Raw genomic sequence first — 25462 nt, 5'->3', positions numbered from 1 at the left:
AATGTAATTTGCTGTCCTTATCGTCTCTGCCTTCTCTTCTTCATTCTCGAAAAAGTGGGGTCCGAAGACACCATGGTAACTGAGGCCCATCCAAACAGTCACTTTTTCTTTGGTTTTTGGACCTTCCACGGTGGCATAGGGTTGCTTATCTGACCAGATTCGGGCATTCTGAGTATTAACCCACCCTGATAGTTGGAAGTGAGCTTCATCGGAGACAATAAGGTTGTTCAAAAAGTTTTGATCAGACTCAATTTTTCTAGCAAATTGCTTGGCAAAGTCCACTCTTTGCTGCTTGTTGGCTGCCGTCTGTTCTTGCAACATCTGAATTTTGTATGGGTATTTGCCCAACTCCTTTCTCAAGATATATATGTTCGATAATTGTCGCGTGCGACAGTGTCGCATAGCCAGCGACAACTAGCGCTGGATAGCGACAATTAGCGCTGGATGGCGACAACTAGCGCTGGATAGCGACAACTAGCGCTGGATGGCGACAACTAGCACTGGATGGCGACAACTAGCGCTGGATGGCGACAACCAGCGCTGGATGGCGACAACTAGCGCTGGATGGCGACGACTAGCGCTGGATGGCGACAACTAGCGCTGGATAGTGACAATTATCGAACATTTAGAGGGTGGTATTCAAATTAGGGAATACAGTTTGGTAGTTAAATTTGTATTAAAAAAGGGGTTGAAAATGGTAAATTTGTAAAGTAAGACATAAAGGTATTGAATCGAATAACGTGTTATTAAAATGTTTGCTATTTTATCGCAAATTCATTGCATAATTTTTCTAAAATGCAGTTTTATAATGATCAATCATGCATCATAGCCTAAAGTAAGACCAAATGTTGTGTGGCAAGTTGACGCTTGACATCATGTTGCAGTGATGACTTAACTGATCCGCTCACGCTAAAATATCCCCCATTACGTAACGGCTAATTTTGGGAGAAATTATAAAATCTGGTGGTTTGTGGTAACTATGATGAATATAAGTATTCATTATCAAACATTCTGATTAACCTACTATCAATTATTAAGGCTTCATCAAATAACTCAAAATCAAATATTTGCGATATTACTCGTCAGCTTGCGCTTTGTTTAGAATGCGAGCAACAAGCAACATATATTTTGATTCTTCGGTTCTACAGCTCTTGACCTAGGGCTGAAACCGAAAGATCGAGGCAATCCTCACCTTAACTGATCAAACTGTACTAACACAATTTTTAGATAGAAATTTTCTTTGCGATACGTTTAGTGCAGCTTTGCAACTTGAGTGATGACCAGAGTACGAAAACACACAGCAGGTAAGCAACTCACTTTTGGTGACTGTTCCTCACGAACATTCTGATCCTGCAACATAACAACAAGGAGATCGTTTCTTTAACAAATCAAACAGGTACTATCACAATTTCCAGAGCAGAGCATGATAACAAAGTCAAAAGAAACACAATGAAGGTAGGTTACGAACACCACAATAATATAACAATCATACTAACAGCTAAATTAAATTTATTCTGACGACTGGCAGCCCTGATGTGCTCCGGTAAGTGTTTGAAAACAGAAACTAGGACACGAATTCTCTGACAAGAAATTTATGTTACAGTAGCAGGCACTTGCGGTGTACACAAGGACGGACATGGTTTTACCCAGAACTACTTACCAGTTCAACATGATGCAGTATATTTTTACCAACATTTAAAGTTACACAAACTCTTATTACAATAATTGTGAGAATGATTCCAAGTTTACATGCTTAAAACGGCAATGACTAATTACAACACACAAATTGAAATTTTGAGTGTCTAACCTGGTGAAAATGAACTGCACCATGTTGAACTAGTACTTCAACTGTTTGTTTGAAAACCAGTTTTTGCTGGTACCCATAAGGGCTTTGGAACCAATATATAATAAATTGTATGAATAAATCAAATCCCCGTGGGGCACGCGACATTCAAGATCTAGTTGCAAGCACATGTTATAAAACATTGTAAAATAGCCTCAAGACCAGAACTGCATATTGCTTGGGCTTCCAGCCCAGTTTGCTCAACAGTTCGTGGCCTACTTACCTAACTTAAAACCTTAGTGCAATGCTTGCAACAACTAAAATCCTATTCTATAACTAAGTTACCCTATTACGTATAATCTAGAAGAGTGATGCAAAAAGTCAACTGATAACGCAACACAGTCTAATCATACTCTTATCAGTAGTTCCTCTAACCTCTGTTCTCAGTTATACAAAAAGTTTTAACTCCATGAAATTAACGTCACACACATACACAAATGCTTGACTTTCTCAAATAATTAGTCACTCAGCGACACAAACTTTATTGTTTTTTTATGTAATATTAATATAATATTAATCAATCAGTAACGTTCTATTGCATAGGCTTGCGTAGGACCTGGTTGTGCTGTTCGTTGCCGAATTGCGATTCGCCTATGGAAATTTGCCTATTTTTAAAGCATATTTCCGGATCACGTTTTTGCATATTTACAAAATTCCGAAGATTTTAGCTCAATTGGGTGACTGAAAACATCGGCAATAGTCAGTAATTGACAATTACCGACCATGGATGATTAGTGTAGTACAATTACTAATCAACGTATAATACAATTACTAATTGTATTAATTACATAATTTCAAAAAAATTAATGTTTTGTTTTTAAAACTATTCTATAATCAATATCTGATATGTAATTATGGAAATGCTGAATTATTTTTCAAAACTGCGATTCGTGGATTGTAATGATATTTTTAGACAGATTGCACAACTAGGGTGCATTGCAAAGCACTCAGGGTTAAAACTAAAAGGAAGCAGACATTGCTCAATAATTAGCTGCGTAAAAACACTAAACAGTCTCTGCAGCAAACTTGGCTATCCACGAATTACCTCTGACGCGACGACGCAATGGCGGCGGCGCTTATTTTCCAATCAGCGTATTAACATATAGTTTGAAAATGTTCATTATGATCAAATCGCATCAGGAAGAAACTAGTTTTTTTCAATTGTTCGATCACGATTAATATAAAGGAGATCAAAATTGAGTCAAATAATTGTTGTGAGGCAAGAAATAAAAACTTTGGCCCTAATCGCGCAATTTATATTTTATTTGGATGCCATTAATAAACTCATCAAGTTGTACATAATTAAGGTAACGCAGATGACGGCAGACCTGTAAGTCTTAAAATCAAATTTGATATTAAAGAAATATTTACAGCTTTAGCTCTCGGCTGATCTAAATTTACTGTGTTACTATAATTTTGATTAACGTTCTATGAGACACTGCTAATTCTGCAGCGTATCTAATCTTAAGCCTGTAACTGCAGATCTAGCTGTATATTTGCATGAAGTGCTTTATAGATCCTTCAAGTTTTTCAGTAACATGCTGTTTTGTTAAAGTCATGATATCCATATTGACATCGCATGAATGATTAGCAAAAACGTTACCTCATATCCACAATAAAACAAAGCAATATCCGGGAAAACACAATTAAGGAAGTGTATAAACTTATAAAACGAGAAATACAGCACAAGTTAAATTCATTTTTCGGTTTTCTAGTAATTCGTCAGACCCCTGCAGTGGCGTGATGTTGCAGGATTTTGTAACTGCAGAATCTTTCTCTGACAGAATTAAAGTTTTGATCGTGTTGCAATATCCCAATTTTTTCTGTCAGAAGTAAAGTTCAAATTTTCCGGCTTTACTGGAGAAAATGAAATTAAAATCGTACAGGATATCAAATTCTTCTCGATTCTGTTCATGTTTATAATGGTATTTACTATTTCTTTTAATCCCATTTGCCATCTGCTGATCCCGAATGAGCTGATCGTACGCACCAAACAGCGAGTATAATTGAACTCCATGCTTGATTATGTATTGACTTTTTGAATTGCACGTTGCTTTTGACTTTTGTCTGTTTGTAAATGCATATTGTAAAGAAGTTAACCTGCCTTGTCACCAGAAGAATACATTGATCCAACAGGAACTAGGAGCCCAACATAATAACACGATAATTGACTATCCGGAGAAAAGTACAGCATGATACGATTATGTATGATTCATGATTGAATCTGGAGTTTAACAATCGTTATCGGCCGTGTCCGGGTATGTAATGGTTGTTTACTCCGACCTATATAACATCACACCAACATCCTCACACTATTAGTTCACTAAGTTCAGCGGGGCTCCTCATTATTTATAAAACTTATACTACAAAGTAAGGCACCAAACAGAATTGTCTCCGACCTATATATTATATAAGTATATAACTATATAACATCTTCTTCTTCGTAGGGGGCTGTGGTCATTATCACTAATGGAAAGATCGTGACCACTGTAAGATAGAACATTGGAGCCCTGTGCTTACCCCGGTAAAAATTAATTAGTCGAGAAAAAAAGTTAAACTTTGTTTTCTCCGCATTTAGTAAATCGTTTTGTTGCTTGTATGAAGCCGATGATCCTTGGTAGTGAGAACTTGTCCACTATGTCTGTCACACTAAGATAGAAGGAATCTAAGTATCCTCCTCGTTGGTAAGACCATTTCGGGCACTGACCAATAAAGTGGTTCATTGTATCCTCTTCCATAAGACAATATGGACAAGTTTTGGGGACCGTTGTCGGCTTGAACTTATTAATGTGGTAGTTTAGTTCACAATGTCCAGTAAGGAATTGTGTCGCTGTTCTTGTGCTCTCTTTGCCAAGTTTCGGGATTGATCGGGCGAACTATTATGTCTCCATACTCGTTTGAAGTGAGTGTTGGGCAACGTTCTCCATCTTTCCCTCATTTTCCGATAACTTATACTCCGCAAGGCTCCCTTCCATAATACTTTTGGTATTGGTAGTAGCACTTGGGCGGAGTCCAATTTATCAGAGCCTTTTTTGGCAAGAGAGTCTGCCTTTTCGTTACCATCATAGCCTTTATGAGCTGGTATCCATCGTAGTAGGACTTGATTGTCCATTGCTAGTTGGTTCAGCCCACTTATTGCTGTGCTGGTGCTTTTTGATTTGACTTTGATATTGCTCATTCCCATTATTGTCGCCTGGCTATCACAGTTTATGATGATTTTTCTAGTTTTGGTTCCAGATTCTCGTAGTATTTTTGCCGCTGTGCCTACGGCAAAGATATCGGCCTGGAAGACAGTTGAGTTGGTTCCTAGGTGGTAGGACTCCTCGCGTGGAGGGGTGTCGTTATCCACAATGTACACTCCTGCTCCAACTTGTTCATTCATTTTGGAGCCATCTGTGTAGCATTGTATGGTGTTGGTATCGTTCTCGATTTCCTCATACTCTGAGAGGTCTAAAACCAATGTCAACATTCAGTGATGTAGTCTGTTGATCTTGTCCTTCAGAATTGAGAATGATAGCCTTTAGTAACTGTTCGTTAAAGTTTTGTGCTATCGAGTGCTACTCCTAGAAACTTAGTTGAATTACGCATGCTCATTTCAGTTCCGTTCACTGTTAGAGGTTCTGAGAATTCTCATTTCCTCCTCCAGGTGAACATTACTGTATGTGTTTTTAGTGTACTTAGCTTCAGCCCGTTATCGGTGCACCAGTTCATGATGGTTTCAAGACTTTTCTGCGTCATCTCTCTGAGATGATCGGCATCAAAGCCCTGGTTTCCGCATTTTTCCGGTCCCTCCAACGTGGCTATAAATATAATAATTCAAAATCGTCCGCGAACCCTTGCAGGTCACATGGGATCTTGTCTTTGGTGTACGACAAGAGACTGTCAACTACCAGGTTCTATAAGAATGGAGACAGGATCCCACCTTGTGGACATCCTTTTCTTATAACAATGGATTTCCTGCACCCGTTTAGTTCCACGTTCGTGGTTCTATTGCGGAGTAGAGACATAATCCATTTGTTGACTGAAGACGACTCACATTTCCGGTCCAGGGCCTTCTCTATAGACTTGAATGCTACATTGTCGAAGGCCCCTTCGACATCTAAGAAAGTTCCTAGAGCCATACCGGAGCTTATGATTGTCCATTCTATTTTGTGTACTACTTTGTGTAGAGCTGTCTCAGTTGAGGTACCTTTGACAAAACCGTATTGTTTTTTATTAAGTTCTGAGTATATCTTAAGGTCTTCCTCCATGTGCCACAACACTATACGTTCCATCCACTTGAGTGGTACTAGAGCTTGAGTAATGGTTCTGTAGGATTTAGGGTTATAATAGTCAGTATATAACATCACACCAACATCCTCACACTATTAGTTCACTAAGTTCAGCGGGGATCCTCATTACTTATAAAACTTATACTACAAAGTATAAGGCATCAAACAGTATTGTATAACCATTATGTTACTTATCTTACTTTTGAGTTACGCTATGCTACGTCAATGAGTAATGAGTATGACGTCATCATTATCTACCATCCTCCTATTTTCCTATCTTATACTACAAAGTCTATACTACAAATCACTAAGTGCAGCAGGCTCCTTACTACTTTACTAACTCTATTAGTCCTACGTTATAACTTTATAACGTATTGATCCTCTTATACTAATTTGGAAGGCACCAAAGAGTATCGTATATATCGTCACTAGTCTCAATTATCTTACTTTTGAGTTTTGGCTGAGCATATCCACTGGTTACTATGGTTACTACACTGTGTCCTAGGGATCCTAAGAGCTAACTAACCTGTACAGTGCGTCTCCTGCTCTACCTACTTTACCTACTTTACCTACTTTACCTACTTTACCTACTTTACCTACTTTACCTACTTTACCTACTTTACATACTTTACCTACTTTACCTACTTTACCTACTTTACCTACTTTACCTACTTTACCTACTTTACCTACTTTACCTACTTTACCTACTTTACCTACTTTACCTACTTTACCTACTTTACCTACTTTACCTACTTTACCTACTTTACCTACTTTACTTACTTTACCTACTTTACCTACTTTACTTACTTTACCTACTTTACCTACTTTACCTACTTTACCTACTTTACCTACTTAACCTACTTTACCTACTTTACCTACTTTACCTACTTTACCTACTTTACCTACTTCACCTACTTTACCTACTTTACCTACTTTACCTACTTTACCTACTTTACCTACTTTACCTACTTTACCTACTTTACCTACTTTACCTACTTTATCTACTTTACCTACTTTACCTACTTTACCTACTTTACCTACTTTACCTACTTTACCTACTTTACCTACTTTACCTACTTTACCTACTTTACCTACTTTACCTACTTTACCTACTTTACCTACTTTACCTACTTTACCTACTTTACCTACTTTACCTCTCACTGTACTCTTTGGTTATCCATATTAGGGATGTCCTGTGTATGATAAATAGGAGTAGCATGGTGAGTGATATCACCATCACTCACCAGTCACCATGTTACGTCAATGAGTATGACGTATCTGCTATCATTATCAACCATTTGCCTATTTGCCTGCAATTTACAGGCGATTAATAATCCATTTGCAAGCTTCATATTATATATTTTACTCATAGAATATGTAATCCTTGGGTTTATTTTACCTAAAATGGTCTTCAGTGTCCTGCGCGTACTACATTCATAAAGTAAGATAAACTTAGCTTGAAAAGATCTTTCATAATTGTTTAATATTCATATTTTTCTGACAAGCAAATATTCTTGATAACTTGCCCCTCCGCCCCCTAAATCCTACCACTATCTGTGAATCTAGTAACCGAAAACCATTTTCTTTAGTTATTGTCGTTTTTTCTTTGCTGTGGATAATTTTCTAGTAAAAATCGGAAGAAGTGTCACGTTCACTTTCTTCCATATCGGAATTATATTATTGTTATCAAGCCAAACCATGACATTGCAGTTGCTATGAAACCGTTCAAGCATTGAAATGCGTCGTGACCTTGATATTGTTGGTATTTTTGGTTTGAAACAATCTCCATCGCCACTTATAATTATATGAAGTTTTAATTCAATCGGAGCACGAGAGCTTCTTATAACCCCTCAAGGAAGATATAACCTTGATAGCCAAAAAAGAAGAAAAGTGGGTGATTTTAGTATCGCATTACCAGGGAGCCGATAACAACACTACATTTCATAAAAGATAATGTTTGCTTCATTTTGTTTTTTAACACCTGTTCAAGACTGTGGCTAGTGTTTCATTATGATTAATGGGTCATGATTCATAGATACCGGCGATAATTTGAGAAAATTAATGACGGTCATTTTCAATACGTTCAATGTTCGTTCCTGTTTAACTGAATTACGGTTAAATCGAGATTCTGAAAAGTATGTAATTTGCTAATTGAACAAAAGTCGTGATAACAGCCTTGGGTTAACTGGGGAATGTGATTATCTTACTATAGAATATTATAGCGGGTTAATTTATGACTGGGAAAATTAATGACCGGGAAAAATATGGCGGAATTTTCCAAAACCCACCACTTTATCCCAGTCATAATATTCCCGAGTAAGGTAATTGTTTCCGCTTAATTGAATGTTATATCACCAAATGTTAACCAGTCTGTGAGAATTACTATTAGTTGATAGATCTTAACTATATAAATTATGGCGAATTTCCACCATGGTTATTCAAACCCTCAATCGAATTTTACTTTCCCCATTTTTGATGCGTAACTTTTTGATGTGCATTTCAGCTTCAATTCGATCGAAATTAATCCTATTTCGTCGGAACACTGACTCCAGCACGTAAACCGGGAGCAATTGCGTGAAATTTAATCATCTCCGCTGCTGAATAGACCATTGGTTATTGAGCTGCAGTTCACCGGAGCAGGCCCTCTCTTGCCAAGGACAGCCCTCAAGACCTTAGCAAGTAATATCTAGCGTATATCTTGTAAGAATGTTTGGCAGATGTGTTCAGCGATTTTATTATCCATTTAAGCGTTCAGAGTCGTATTTCTAATTTTGATCTTCTTTCTTTTTTATTGTTGTTTTTTTTTTCTATTGTTCGAATATTAGGAAAAGATAATTTGACACCATTAATACCGTTGTCCCAAGTACAATAAATTTTAATCAGAAATTCAGTGTTTTTGTAATATGTGAAGTGTGAATGATCCTTCATAGATACAATTAACTGCGTATTCGAAAGGGTGTCAAATAGTTGCTCATGTTTCAAGATTAATAGTTATATCGGTTCAGCGGGGCATAATATTCGATTATTGTACCTTTATACCCATTTTACTTGTTCTAAACACCTCTCCAATGATCAGAAGCGCTGTGAAACTTTCTGGGCCAACATACAGGAGCTTTCAGGTCCTTTAATTATCTGGCTTATTCGTATAAACACTAAACAGTCAGGGACTTACTTACAGTCACATTATTTACAATATTCTATGATTTGACTCCTTCACAAAATTAGCACTTTATAAACACTGTGATGTGGGGGAGGTTGCAGCTTTAAATCATGACAATTAGCTTAATTATGTAACTTTCCTTGGTGTCAATTATGTAACTATATTATTATACAATCGTACAACTGATGCGTTTCTAGCGAATCCCCCAACAAGTTTCCTGTTAACAGGCACAATGGCCACCAGTAGAGTAGACAACATCAAACCTCTCGACATTAAGAGACTCAATGTGCGCAACAATCACCATACAATGGAAACCGATAAGAAAGTCGAAGAAATGAGGTGAGAACTTTTTCCTGTATGTCCCCTAATCTCGGTGAATTGATTCATCAAGATAATGAATTCAAAAAATTAAACAGAGGAATTGTAGTGCCGGTTGATCAAATTAGGTTTACATATAACAATCTTGAGGTCCAATACCATCACCTCTTTGATAACCAAGATTCTAAATTTCGAGGTCATCTTTCGGACCCTTTTCTTTCAGTACCATCCGTACCGCCAAAGTTTCTTGTGTGCACCCTCCGGCTTTGTTTGATTTTATCTACACTCACTTTGATGATCGTTAGGTACTCCTAAGTCGTACCCGCAGGAAACTTTCTAGTGCCATTCTCCACACATACGACAGAGATATAGAGGAAATGAGAGAGAAGTTCGGCAGATTGCAGACGGTGCGGACACCAGAACCTAAATCTCGGAGAAGCCCCGAACCTGGGAAAGGTTTAGAGCCTAAACCTGTGAAAAGGCCTACTTCGCGAGCTAGCAGGTGATTTTCAGTTTTTATCGACTCTGTAATCTGTATCCTCCCACGTACAGGGTGGCCCATAAGTGACTACCCACACGCAACCTCTGAATAACTCACGTAATTCGTCTCCAAATTGCACCAAAATTTCAGAGATTATAGATATGGGTCAAACTTAGATTGTATAATGCTATAATGGAAATAAAAAAGAGGCTGTTACAGAGAAGTTCAACTGTATTTAACTCCGGTCATTATTATTTAATCGCTGACGTCATCACTTTCCTTATTATTTGACCCAAATTAGTTTCTTGTTAAATATTTTCAATTTTGCATCGCCATCCCTCAGTCTGAAGGTGAGCGGTAGCAAGTCTCAAAGTAAGAGCACGTCAGATTTATCAGAACCAGCTCCTAAAAATGGTGTTTCTATAACAAAAAGGTGAGTTGGTGCCAAAAATAAGGACTTTCACTTACAATTTTTCCTCGATACCGTTATCACAGATATATTAATTCTATATATTTTCTAGTCTGAGCTGTCTGATACAACATGTTCATTCAAGACCGTAACATTGTTATATTATAACAATATATTTTACATAAAGGTCTAGATCTAGTGGCTCTGATATTCAGATGTGCTATCAGAGGTTTTAAATTTAAGTTATCCCAAAGCAAATTCGATTAATGTGATAATATTAAAGCTTTAAAGGCACCAAAGCAACACATCATAATTAAGGGGTTCACCCTGATTTTTTCGGTGAAATTTGATTTGGAGATAGAAATTGACCAACAAACTACGGCCTGTGACCGAACTTTTGAGGAGGTTCCGGAACTCGTATATGAATTTTCATCAAGATTGGACAAAATTGACTGAAGTATGAGCCGAAAAACATATGCCCATATTTGGGCATACGCACCAAATTTGATCGATTTTGGCCTATAAATTGGTCAAATAGCAATATTTTTGAATGAAACTAACTTTATACAAAAAGTAATATTCTCTATGATTATTAGCTCAATATCTACCAAACTGTGGATTCTGTATTCAAATAATCGCACAACTTTTCGTGTTACTATAGTTAGGTACACTACTAGTTACCATAGTTACACTACTAGTTACCATTGTTACACATGCCGTGGTGTTGGTACTTGAATTTAACTTTTTTGAGTATGATCAATAACAGGATAATCAAATTTAGTTTAGCGAAGAATGAATTAAAAAGTCAGGAATGAAGGGTGAATTAGTCAGGAATGAATTGGCCGTTCTCCTGGTTCCGTTGGCATCGAATGTTAATTAAAATTGATCAATGGGAGTTGATGCTTTAGATCTTTAGCATCAAAACTTGTCTTCGTGCCAATTTTAAATCTCACTGCCTCGCCCATATTTTACAAGTACAACGCCTATTTCATGGTTTAAAGTTAAACTGTTTTACACGGCAAATAGTTAGCAATGACCACATTCATATACCACATATGAAGCAAAATATGCACTGAAATGCTTTTCAATAAACATACTAACCAAAGGCTCAATTTGAGCCTGTAGTTGCAAGTTGGTCGTAGAGAAGAACGGAGGTCATATTGAGAATTTTCTGTAGATTTATTGTTGTTTATGATCGTGTGCATATTTTAACTAAAGTTATCCTTTCGCAACAGTTATACTTATGTTTCACTATTCATTTTCCGCCAGCTGAATTCTTTAATAATTCCTAAGGCTCAGGTAGCACGCCTAAAGCATAGCATGGGGTACGTCATATCAGATTTACACAGTGAGAATTTTTAGAGTAGCCCAATTAAGGTGTCGTGTCACATAATCACCCAATAAATTTTGCTAACAAGATAAATTAAATGCTTGATAACTCATTCATTTCAAATCCGTTTCACGTCATATTTTTGATCAGATGCAACATGTAAGAATTATCTACCTAACCGTCTCTGAACAAAATTAAACGTCCTGCATGTTCAGAGAGAACAATATAGGTCTTTTAATAATGAATGGGCGTGGTCTAAAATATTCGAATTTTCGAATTATGACGACAAAATCCTCGAACCAGAAGGTACAGTATGCTATCTGCAAAGCAACAGCTCTCAAATATAAAACACGGCGGAGCTATTTAGGCTAAGCCTAAGGCCAACGTATGCGGTATGCCCAATGACGTTTGGCCCACCCTGTATTGATTCTATAATCTATAATATGTCTAGTCTGAGCTGTCTGATACAACATTTTCATTCAAGACCGTAACATTGTTATATTATAACAATATATTTTACATAAAGGTCTAGATCTAGTAGCTCTGATATTCAGATGTGCTATCAAAGGTTGTAAATTTATGTTATCCCAAAGCAATCTCGATTAATGTGATAACATAAAATACGCTATATAAGTTTTATAAATATCACGTTCTGGCAGGTATTGTCCTAGCGTTACAATACAAAACACGGCCTAGTGTCCTAGCGTTACAATACAAAACACGGCCTAGTGTCCTAGCGTTACAATGCAAAACACGGCCTAGTGTCCTAGTGTTACAATACAAAACACGGCCTAGTGTCCTAGCGTTACAATACAAAACACGGCCTAGTGTCCTAGCGTTACAATACAAAACACGGCCTAGTGTCCTAGCGTTACAATACAAAACACGGCCTAGTATCCTAGCGTTACAATACAAAACACGGCCTAGTATCCTAGCGTTACAATACAAAACACGGCCTAGTGTCCTAGCGTTACAATACAAAACACGGCCTAGTGTCCTAGCGTTACAATACAAAACACGGCCTAGTGTCCTAGCGTTACAATACAAAACACGGCCTAGTGTCCTAGCGTTACAATACAAAACACGGCCTAGTATCCTAGCGTTACAATACAAAACACGGCCTAGTGTCCTAGCGTTACAATACAAAACACGGCCTAGTATCCTAGCGTTACAATACAAAACACGGCCTAGTGTCCTAGCGTTACAATACAAAACACGGCCTAGTGTCCTAGCGTTACAATACAAAACACGGCATAGTGTCCTAGTGTTACAATACAAAACACGGCCTAGTGTCCTAGCGTTACAATACAAAACACGGCCTAGTGTCCTAGTGTTAAAATACAAAACACGGTCTAGTGTCCTAGCGTTACAATACAAAACACAGCCTAGTGTCCTAACGTTACAATACAAAACACGGCCTAGTGTCCTAGCGTTACAATACAAAACACGGCCTAGTGTCCTAGCGTTACAATACAAAACACGGCCTAGTATCCTAGCGTTACAATACAAAACACGGCCTAGTGTCCTAGCGTTACAATACAAAACACGGCCTAGTATCCTAGCGTTACAATACAAAACACGGCCTAGTGTCCTAGCGTTACAATACAAAACACGGCCTAGTGTCCTAGCGTTACAATACAAAACACGGCCTAGTGTCCTAGCGTTACAATACAAAACACGGCCTAGTGTCCTAGCGTTACAATACAAAACACAGCCTAGTGTCCTAGCGTTACAATACAAAACACGGCCTAGTGTCTTAGCGTTACAATACAAAACACGGCCTAGTGCCCTAGCGTTACAATAAAAAACACAGCCTAGTGTCCTAGCGTTACAATACAAAACACGGCCTAGTGTCCTAGCGTTACAATACAAAACACGACATAGTGTCCTAGCGTTACAATACAAAACACGGCCTAATGTCCTAGCGTTACAATACAAAACACGGCATAGTGTCCTAGCGTTACATTACAAAACACGGCCTAGTGTCCTATAGCGTTACATTACAAAACACGACATAGTGTCCTAGCGTTACAATACAAAACACGGCCTAGTGTCCTAGCGTTACAATACAAAACACGGCCTAGTGTCCTAGCGTTACATTACAAAACACAGCCTAGTGTCCTATAGCGTTACATTACAAAACACGGCCTAGTGTCCTAGCGTTACATTACAAAACACGGCCTAGTGTCCTAGCGTTACAATACAAAACACGGCCTAGTGTCCTAGCGTTACAATACAAAACACGGCCTAATGTCCTAGCGTTACAATACAAAACACGGCCTAGTGTCCTAGCGTTACAATACAAAACACGGCCTAGTGTCCTAGCGTTACAATACAAAACACGGCCTAGTATCCTAGCGTTACAATACAAAACACGGCCTAGTGTCCTAGCGTTACAATACAAAACACGGCCTAGTATCCTAGCGTTACAATACAAAACACGGCCTAGTGTCCTAGCGTTACAATACAAAACACGGCCTAGTGTCCTAGCGTTACAATACAAAACACGGCCTAATGTCCTAGCGTTACAATACAAAACACGGCCTAGTGTCCTAGCGTTACAATACAAAACACGGCCTAGTGTCCTAGTGTTACAATGCAAAACACGGCCTAGTGTCCTAGCGTTACAATACAAAACACAGCCTAGTGTCCTAACGTTACAATACAAAACACGGCCTAGTGTCCTAGCGTTACAATACAAAACACGGCCTAGTGTCCTAGCGTTACAATACAAAACACGGCCTAGTGTCCTAGCGTTACAATACAAAACACGGCCTAGTGTCCTAGCGTTACAATACAAAACACAGCCTAGTGTCCTAGCGTTACAATACAAAACACGGCCTAGTGTCTTAGCGTTACAATACAAAACACGGCCTAGAGCCCTAGCGTTACAATAAAAAACACAGCCTAGTGTCCTAGCGTTACAATACAAAACACGGCCTAGTGTCCTAGCGTTACAATACAAAACACGACATAGTGTCCTAGCGTTACAATACAAAACACGGCCTAATGTCCTAGCGTTACAATACAAAACACGGCCTAGTGTCCTAGCGTTACAATACAAAACACGGCCTAGTATCCTAGCGTTACAATACAAAACACGGCCTAGTGTCCTAGCGTTACAATACAAAACACGGCCTAGTGTCCTAGCGTTACAATGCAAAACACGGCCTAGTGTCCTAGTGTTACAATACAAAACACGGCCTAGTGTCCTAGCGTTACAATACAAAACACGGCCTAGTGTCCTAGCGTTACAATACAAAACACGGCCTAGTGTCCTAGCGTTACAATACAAAACACGGCCTAGTATCCTAGCGTTACAATACAAAACACGGCCTAGTATCCTAGCGTTACAATACAAAACACGGCCTAGTGTCCTAGTGTTACAATACAAAACACGGCCTAGTGTCCTAGCGTTACAATACAAAACACGGCCTAGTGTCCTAGCGTTACAATACAAAACACGGCCTAGTATCCTAGCGTTACAATACAAAACACGGCCTAGTATCCTAGCGTTACAATACAAAACACGGCCTAGTGTCCTAGCGTTACAATACAAAACACGGCCTAGTATCCTAGCGTTACAATACAAAACACGGCCTAGTGTCCTAGCGTTACAATACAAAACACGGCCTAGTGTCCTAGCGTTACAATACAAAACACGGCATAGTGTCCTAGCGTTACAATACAAAACACGGCCTAGTGTCCTAGCGTTACAATACAAAACACGGCCTAGTGTCCTAGTGTTAAAATACAAAACACGGTCTAGTGTCCTAGCGTTACAATACAAAACACAGCCTAGTGTCCTAACGTTACAATACAAAACACGGCCTAGTGTCCTAGCGTTACAATACAAAACACGGCCTAGTGTCCTAGCGTTACAATACAAAACACGGCCTAGTATCCTAGCGTTACAATACAAAACACGGCCTAGTGTCCTAGCGTTACAATACAAAACACGGCCTAGTATCCTAGCGTTACAATACAAAACACGGCCTAGTGTCCTAGCGTTACAATACAAAACACGGCCTAGTGTCCTAGCGTTACAATACAAAACACGGCCTAATGTCCTAGCGTTACAATACAAAACACGGCCTAGTGTCCTAGCGTTACAATACAAAACACGGCCTAGTGTCCTAGTGTTACAATGCAAAACAAGGCCTAGTGTCCTAGCGTTACAATACAAAACACAGCCTAGTGTCCTAACGTTACAATACAAAACACGGCCTAGTGTCCTAGCGTTACAATACAAAACACGGCCTAGTGTCCTAGCGTTACAATACAAAACACGGCCTAGTGTCCTAGCGTTACAATACAAAACACGGCCTAGTGTCCTAGCGTTACAATACAAAACACAGCCTAGTGTCCTAGCGTTACAATACAAAACACGGCCTAGTGTCTTAGCGTTACAATACAAAACACGGCCTAGTGCCCTAGCGTTACAATAAAAAACACAGCCTAGTGTCCTAGCGTTACAATACAAAACACGGCCTAGTGTCCTAGCGTTACAATACAAAACACGACATAGTGTCCTAGCGTTACAATACAAAACACGGCCTAATGTCCTAGCGTTACAATACAAAACACGGCATAGTGTCCTAGCGTTACATTACAAAACACGGCCTAGTGTCCTATAGCGTTACATTACAAAACACGACATAGTGTCCTAGCGTTACAATACAAAACACGGCCTAGTGTCCTAGCGTTACAATACAAAACACGGCCTAGTGTCCTAGCGTTACATTACAAAACACAGCCTAGTGTCCTATAGCGTTACATTACAAAACACGGCCTAGTGTCCTAGCGTTACATTACAAAACACGGCCTAGTGTCCTAGCGTTACAATACAAAACACGGCCTAGTGTCCTAGCGTTACAATACAAAACACGGCCTAATGTCCTAGCGTTACAATACAAAACACGGCCTAGTGTCCTAGCGTTACAATACAAAACACGGCCTAGTGTCCTAGCGTTACAATACAAAACACGGCCTAGTATCCTAGCGTTACAATACAAAACACGGCCTAGTGTCCTAGCGTTACAATACAAAACACGGCCTAGTATCCTAGCGTTACAATACAAAACACGGCCTAGTGTCCTAGCGTTACAATACAAAACACGGCCTAGTGTCCTAGCGTTACAATACAAAACACGGCCTAATGTCCTAGCGTTACAATACAAAACACGGCCTAGTGTCCTAGCGTTACAATACAAAACACGGCCTAGTGTCCTAGTGTTACAATGCAAAACACGGCCTAGTGTCCTAGCGTTACAATACAAAACACAGCCTAGTGTCCTAACGTTACAATACAAAACACGGCCTAGTGTCCTAGCGTTACAATACAAAACACGGCCTAGTGTCCTAGCGTTACAATACAAAACACGGCCTAGTGTCCTAGCGTTACAATACAAAACACGGCCTAGTGTCCTAGCGTTACAATACAAAACACAGCCTAGTGTCCTAGCGTTACAATACAAAACACGGCCTAGTGTCTTAGCGTTACAATACAAAACACGGCCTAGAGCCCTAGCGTTACAATAAAAAACACAGCCTAGTGTCCTAGCGTTACAATACAAAACACGGCCTAGTGTCCTAGCGTTACAATACAAAACACGACATAGTGTCCTAGCGTTACAATACAAAACACGGCCTAATGTCCTAGCGTTACAATACAAAACACGGCATAGTGTCCTAGCGTTACATTACAAAACACGGCCTAGTGTCCTATAGCGTTACATTACAAAACACGACATAGTGTCCTAGCGTTACAATACAAAACACGGCCTAGTGTCCTAGCGTTACAATACAAAACACGGCCTAGTGTCCTAGCGTTACATTACAAAACACGGCCTAGAGCCCTAGCGTTACAATAAAAAACACAGCCTAGTGTCCTAGCGTTACAATACAAAACACGGCCTAGTGTCCTAGCGTTACATTACAAAACACAGCCTAGTGTCCTATAGCGTTACATTACAAAACACGGCCTAGTGTCCTAGCGTTACATTACAAAACACGGCCTAGTGTCCTAGCGTTACAATACAAAACACGGCCTAGTGTCCTAGCGTTACAATACAAAACACGGCCTAATGTCCTAGCGTTACAATACAAAACACGGCCTAGTGTCCTAGCGTTACAATACAAAACACGGCCTAGTGTCCTAGCGTTACAATACAAAACACGGCCTAGTATCCTAGCGTTACAATACAAAACACGGCCTAGTGTCCTAGCGTTACAATACAAAACACGGCCTAGTATCCTAGCGTTACAATACAAAACACGGCCTAGTGTCCTAGCGTTACAATACAAAACACGGCCTAGTGTCCTAGCGTTACAATACAAAACACGGCCTAATGTCCTAGCGTTACAATACAAAACACGGCCTAGTGTCCTAGCGTTACAATACAAAACACGGCCTAGTGTCCTAGTGTTACAATGCAAAACACGGCCTAGTGTCCTAGCGTTACAATACAAAACACAGCCTAGTGTCCTAACGTTACAATACAAAACACGGCCTAGTGTCCTAGCGTTACAATACAAAACACGGCCTAGTGTCCTAGCGTTACAATACAAAACACGGCCTAGTGTCCTAGCGTTACAATACAAAACACGGCCTAGTGTCCTAGCGTTACAATACAAAACACAGCCTAGTGTCCTAGCGTTACAATACAAAACACGGCCTAGTGTCTTAGCGTTACAATACAAAACACGGCCTAGAGCCCTAGCGTTACAATAAAAAACACAGCCTAGTGTCCTAGCGTTACAATACAAAACACGGCCTAGTGTCCTAGCGTTACAATACAAAACACGACATAGTGTCCTAGCGTTACAATACAAAACACGGCCTAATGTCCTAGCGTTACAATACAAAACACGGCATAGTGTCCTAGCGTTACATTACAAAACACGGCCTAGTGTCCTATAGCGTTACATTACAAAACACGACATAGTGTCCTAGCGTTACAATACAAAACACGGCCTAGTGTCCTAGCGTTACAATACAAAACACGGCCTAGTGTCCTAGCGTTACATTACAAAACACGGCCTAGAGCCCTAGCGTTACAATAAAAAACACAGCCTAGTGTCCTAGCGTTACAATACAAAACACGGCCTAGTGTCCTAGCGTTACAATACAAAACACGACATAGTGTCCTAGCGTTACAATACAAAACACGGCCTAATGTCCTAGCGTTACAATACAAAACACGGCATAGTGTCCTAGCGTTACAATACAAAACACGGCCTAGTATCCTAGCGTTACAATACAAAACACGGCCTAGTGTCCTAGCGTTACAATACAAAACACGGCCTAGTGTCCTAGCGTTACAATGCAAAACACGGCCTAGTGTCCTAGCGTTACATTACAAAACACAGCCTAGTGTCCTATAGCGTTACATTACAAAACACGGCCTAGTGTCCTAGCGTTACATTACAAAACACGGCCTAGTGTCCTAGCGTTACAATACAAAACACGGCCTAGTGTCCTAGCGTTACAATACAAAATTCGGCCGGGATAACAGTGTCTATTCATAGTTTTCAACGGTATATTTATTTGTATATTTTCAAGGGTAGGAAGCCTTTCAGCTTGATATGACGCTGGATTGTTCCTACCTTGCTCCTTCGTAAATATATCACATGCCGTGGTTTTGGTACTTGATTTTAACTTTTTGAGTATGGTCAATAACAGGATAATCAAATTTAGTTTATCAAAGAATGAATTAGAAAGGGATGAAAGAAGTGTGAATTAGTCAGGAATGAAGGTTGAATTAGTCAGGAATGAAGGGTGAATTAGTCAGGAATGAAGGGTGAATTAGTCAGGAATGAAGGGTGAATTAGTCAGGAATGAAGGTTGAATTAGTCAGGAATGAAGGGTGAATTAGTCAGGAATAAAGGGTGAATTAGTCAGAAATGAAGGATGAATTAGTCAGGGATGAAGGGTGAATTAGTCAGGAATGAAGGGTGAATTAGTCAGGAATGAAGGGTGAATTAGTCAGGAATGAAAGGTGAATTAGTCAGGAATGAAAGGTGAATTAGTCAGGAATGAAGGGTGAATTAGTCAGGAATGAAAAGTGAATTAGTCAGGAATGAAGGGTGAATTAGTCAGGAATGAAGGGTGAATTAGTCAGGAATGAAAGTTGAATTAGTCAGGAATGAAGGGTGAATTAGTCAGGAATGAAGGGTAAATTAGTCAGGAATGAAGGGTGAATTAGTCAGGAATGAAGGTGAATTAGTCAGGAATGAAAGGTGAATTAGTCAGGAATGAAGGGTGAATTAGTCAGAAATGAAAGGTGAATTAGTCAGGAATGAAGAGTGAATTAGTAAGGAATGAAGGGTGAATTAGTCAGGAATAAAGGGTGAATTAGTCAGGAATGAAGGTGAATTAGTCAGGAATGAAAGGTGAATTAGTCAGGAATGAATTGTGAATTAGTCAGGAATGAAAGGTGAATTAGTCAGAATAGAAGGGTGAATTAGTCAGGAATGAAGGTTGAATTAGTCAGGAATGAAGGGTGAATTAGTCAGGAATGAAGGGTGAATTAGTCAGGAATGGAAGGTGAATTAGTCAGGAATGAAGGGTGAATTAGTCAGGAATGAATTGTGAATTAGTCAGGAATGAAGGGTGAATTAGTCAGGAATGAAGGGTGAATTAGTCAGGATTGAAGGGTGAATTAGTCAGGAATGAAGGGTGAATTAGTCAGGAATGAAGGGTGAATTAGTCAGGAATGAAGGGTGAATTAGTCAGGAATGAATTGGCCGTTCTTCTGGTTCTGTTGGTATCTAATGTTAATTAAAATTGATCAATGGGAGTTGATGCTTTAGATCTTTAGCATCAAAACTTGTCTTCGTGTCAATTTTAAATCTTACTGCCTCGCCCATATTTTACAAGTACAACGCCTATTTCATGGTTTAAAGTTAAACTGTTTTACACGACAAATAGTTAGCAATGACCACATTCATATACCACATATGAAGCAAAATATGCACTGAAAGGCTTTTTATTAGACATAGTGACCGAAGACTAAATTTGAGCCTGGAGCTAAGCCAAAGATGGAAACTTTCGATGGAAGCAAGATAGACACTACAAGATTGATGCACGATAATCAAATTTGGCATATTAATCATGTTAATATACAATTTGTAAAGAATTTCATGCCCTAAATTATTTAGACATTAGGTGAAAACTGTTTTTCGCATCTAAATTCTGTACATATTTCTAAATAAAGTGCTCAATGATTTAAGTTGCCGAAACTAATGCAGCGTTTAAGGCTCTTTGCTGCATCATAACTGAAAATAGCCATCGTGAACATTCTGTACTTATCCAATATTTATCCTATACATATTTAATATTTGCTAAAACCTTCCAAAAATAGAATCGACTCCATCATGCTTCTTCCAGAAGTTGCAGCAAAATCCTGTCCTACGCCAAGCACAAAATTAGTTTCCGTCAACAAATCTAGAATCTTTACTGCTTCATAACTTGGGTCTCCGTCTAAAAATAACCATCGTGAACATTCTGTACTTATCCAATATTCGCTACAACCTTCCTAAGGTAAAATAGTTTCCATTATGCTTCTTTCAGAAGTTGGAAAATTCCTGCCCTATACGCCAAGCACAATGACAAAATTAGTTTCCGCGTCAATAAATCTAAACCGAAGCATTTTAATTTGAAGGTCTAATGCTTCATCATAAACTGTTCATCATCGCAAGCAATTTCTAGGAAATCATTCAAGGAAATTTACAAAAAAATGCCGAGGTATAAAAAATAAATCTATCGCGTAAGTGAAACCTAGGAAAGAACGACATTATATTTAGAAACCTTGATCAGCCGACGGATAGATTTCCATTCGTCCGCGAGAGTTGTATTGAAACAATTAACCGATAATAACACGATGATAACGCCACTTTCTCATTTCAGTTTCAAAACGAGCTCCCTAAAGGTGAGGACACCAAATCTAACATTCACGACGGAAGCGAGCAATGGTGCTTCGGCTAAACCAGGACATACCTTCCCGCGGGGTAAAACCTCAACCGGGGGAACTGTAAAGAAAAGATCAGGAAGTGTGAAGAAGAAAGCATCAGAATCAGAAGCGAACGGACTGAAGAAGGTGTCTCACAGTTATTGCGAGAAGATAGTGTACGACTCGGAAACCGGGGAGACAATATCAGACGGGGGCTACATCCTCAACCCTCCCAGACCCAGGTCAACGTCCATGTTCGATGCGGACAGTGAAATTACCGTCCCAATAATAGAGGACAGGGAGATGAACAGGATAATGGAGGCAAGGGAGGGGACGAGTGAGGGGACGAGGAGGGGCGAGAGGGAGAGGAGCGTTACATTGGACGAGGCTCTTCTACAGTTGGGGGAGAACTGCCCATACAAAGATTTGATCAGTTAAATTAAGATATGCCTGAACGGGTACTTGAACTTTGAGTGAATAATGTTCTGTGAATTGATGAATTGGGAGATTAAGTTAGGTAATGTTTTGGAGGTCCCGAGAAGATAGCTCGTGCATTGTTTGACGATTCATAGATATTCCCAATTTATAAGAATAATACGTACCTGGTAAAATTTATGCAATCTGCAGATTATGACGATTGCAGGTTGAAAATCTAGTTATAAAATCCAAGCATTAGTCGATGACAGTGAGGAATGATTTCAGTCGAAAGTAGAAAGCTTTCATTACGAAGAGTTGTTTTTGTATTCAGAGCAGATGACGACTGCATCTTGTTTATTAAACAAAGAAACAAATATTTTATAACACGTAAACATGACTTGACAATTTATCAATCCTTTTCGGCAGATTCTTAATTCTTTTAAGAATTTAACTTTTCGCAGACAATCAGACTGTAGATTTAAAATCTTAACATTCCTTAATTCAGTATGAGTAGATGATTTGAAAAGTGATTCTAGTCAAAAGTAGGACATTTGTATGACAAAGAGCTGTGTTGTTTTCAGAGCTTCTGAAGATTGTCTTGTTTGTTAAATAATTGTTTGAAAAACCGAATTAAGCAAACAACAAAGGTATTGTTTAACTTGTTTAGAATACGCCAAACTTTGGATGCTTAGAAGCTTAGATAATATAAATGCCACGCAATTGAGTTGCAATTTGGCCGACAAGCACAGCCGCCCTGCATTTTACTCAGTATTCTGTCTTTGCCATCCTATGTTTATTGTTGCACACACAATACGGACAAAGAAGCTAGATAACACTCAGTCACCATCACGCAAATGCTCAGTGACCTAATACGGTCTGATTACACCCCGAACCATTACCTCATTTGACACATGTAAAACACAAGTGTGTGTGAGGGGTAGTAGCTTTGTTGTATTACCTCATTTGACACATGTAAAACACAAGTGTGTGTGAGGGATATACTAGCTTTGTTGTATTACCTCATTTGACACATGTAAAACACAAGTGTGTGTGAGGTTTACTAGCTTTGTTGTATTACCTCATTTGACACATGTAAAACACAAGTGTGTGTGAGGGGTAGTAGCTTTTTTGCATTACCTCATTTGACACATGTCAAACACAAGTGTGTGTGAGGGGTAGTAGCTTTTTTGCATTACCTCATTTGACACAATATGTAAAACACAAGTGTGTGTGAGGGGTACTAGCTTTGTTGTATTACCTCATTTGACACATGTAAAACACAAGTGTGTGTGAGGGGTACTAGCTTTGTTGTATTACCTCATTTGACACAATATGTAAAACACAAGTGTGTGTGAGGGGTACTAGCTTTGTTGTATTACCTCATTTGACACATGTAAAACACAAGTGTGTGTGAAGGGTACTAGCTTTGTTGTATTACCTCATTTGACACATGTAAAACACAAGTGTGTGTGAAGGGTACTAGCTTTGTTGTATTACCTCATTTGACACATGTAAAACACAAGTGTGTGTGAGGGGTACTAGCTTTGTTGTATTACCTCATTTGACACATGTAAAACACAAGTGTGTGTGAGGGGTACTAGCTTTGTTGTATTACCTCATTTGACACATGTAAAACACAAGTGTGTGTGAGGGGTACTAGCTTTGTTGTATTACCTCATTTGACACAATATGTAAAACACAAGTGTGTGTGAGGGGTACTAGCTTTGTTGTATTACCTCATTTGACACATGTAAAACACAAGTGTGTGTGAGGGGTACTAGCTTTGTTGTATTACCTCATTTGACACATGTAAAACACAAGTGTACTGCATGTGAGGGGTACTAGCTTTGTTGAATTACCTCATTTGACACATGTAAAACACAAGTGTGTGTGAGGGGTACTAGCTTTGTTGTATTACCTCATTTGACACATGTAAAACACAAGTATGCGCGAGGGGTACTAGCTTTGTTGTATTACCTCATTTGACACACGTGTAAAACACAAGTGTGTGTGTGTGTGTGAGGGGTACTTAGTACTAGCTTTGTTGTATTACCTCATTTGACACATGTAAAACACAAGTATGCGCGAGGGGTACTAGCTTTGTTGTATTACCTCATTTGACACATGTAAAACACAAGTGTGTGTGAGGGGTACTAGCTTTGTTGTATTACCTCATTTGACACAATATGTAAAACACAAGTGTGTGTGAGGGGTACTAGCTTTGTTGTATTACCTCATTTGACACATGTAAAACACAAGTGTGTGTGAGGGGTACTAGCTTTGTTGTATTACCTCATTTGACACATGTAAAACACAAGTGTACTGCATGTGAGGGGTACTAGCTTTGTTGAATTACCTCATTTGACACATGTAAAACACAAGTGTGTGTGAGGGGTACTAGCTTTGTTGTATTACCTCATTTGACACAATATGTAAAACACAAGTGTGTGTGAAGGGTACTAGCTTTGTTGTATTACCTCATTTGACACATGTAAAACACAAGTGTGTGTGAGGGATACTAGCTTTGTTGTATTACCTCATTTGACACATGTAAAACACAAGTGTACTGTGTGAGGGGTACTAGCTTTGTTGTATTACCTCATTTGACACATGTAAAACACAAGTGTGTTTGAGGGGTACTAGCTTTGTTGTATTACCTCATTTGACACATGTAAAACACAAGTGTGTGTGAGGTTTACTAGCTTTGTTGTATTACCTCATTTGACACATGTAAAACACAAGTGTGTGTGAGGGGTACTAGCTTTGTTGTATTACCTCATTTGACACATGTAAAACAAAAGTGTGTGTGAGGGGTACTAGCTTTCTTGTATTATCTTGTCGGTTCTCACTTAAACTCACCCGACACAAGATCACTTTATAGCACCTTCAGAACGAGTACACTATTCTCACAAGCAATTCATGAGCTTTAGTTTTTGAGTCGCTGCTAACTTGTGAAAATCATCCATCAACGAAGTACATCCATGATCCAATTGCAGAGCGTAACACGAATAAAAAATATTTCTGTTCGGCTGGAATCACGTCTGCTGGACGATCAGTACGTCTTATTAATGTGCTTGTGTAAATGCTTGACAATTAAGCACACTGCTATAGAGCGATGTTTCATGTTCACATGTTACTAATGTTTGTTAAACAGGTGTTTTTCATTACTTTTAATTTGACCTGTTATTGTGTTTTCGTTACCACACACCAATAATTCTGTAAAGTTTTTCACTAATGGCAGCGGCCGAAAAATCGATTTGCGATAATAACCACAATTACA

General features: G+C 39.0%; 2 protein-coding genes across 2 annotated transcripts in view; both read left to right on the top strand.

The window, feature by feature from the left end:
* LOC134820338 (GAS2-like protein pickled eggs) overlaps positions 1–25462 on the top strand; it is a 53597-nt gene that overhangs the window by 18239 nt on the left and 9896 nt on the right. The window lies entirely within an intron of this gene.
* Positions 8436–22936, top strand: LOC134821701 (uncharacterized). The gene is made up of 4 exons (XM_063832418.1): positions 8436–9613; positions 9921–10094; positions 10417–10506; positions 21723–22936. Exons 1-4 carry the CDS (start codon positions 9507–9509, stop codon positions 22201–22203), a joined length of 852 nt encoding a protein of 283 aa, XP_063688488.1. The 5' UTR covers positions 8436–9506; the 3' UTR covers positions 22204–22936.

Source organism: Bolinopsis microptera, chromosome 1 (assembly GCF_026151205.1).
Source record: "Bolinopsis microptera isolate Bmic1 chromosome 1, MBARI_Bmic_1.0, whole genome shotgun sequence".
In the NCBI taxonomy this organism is placed as follows: Eukaryota; Metazoa; Ctenophora; class Tentaculata; order Lobata; family Bolinopsidae; genus Bolinopsis; species Bolinopsis microptera.
The sequence above is the reverse complement of the archived record's forward strand: the minus strand, read 5'-3'. Positions and strand labels throughout refer to the sequence as shown.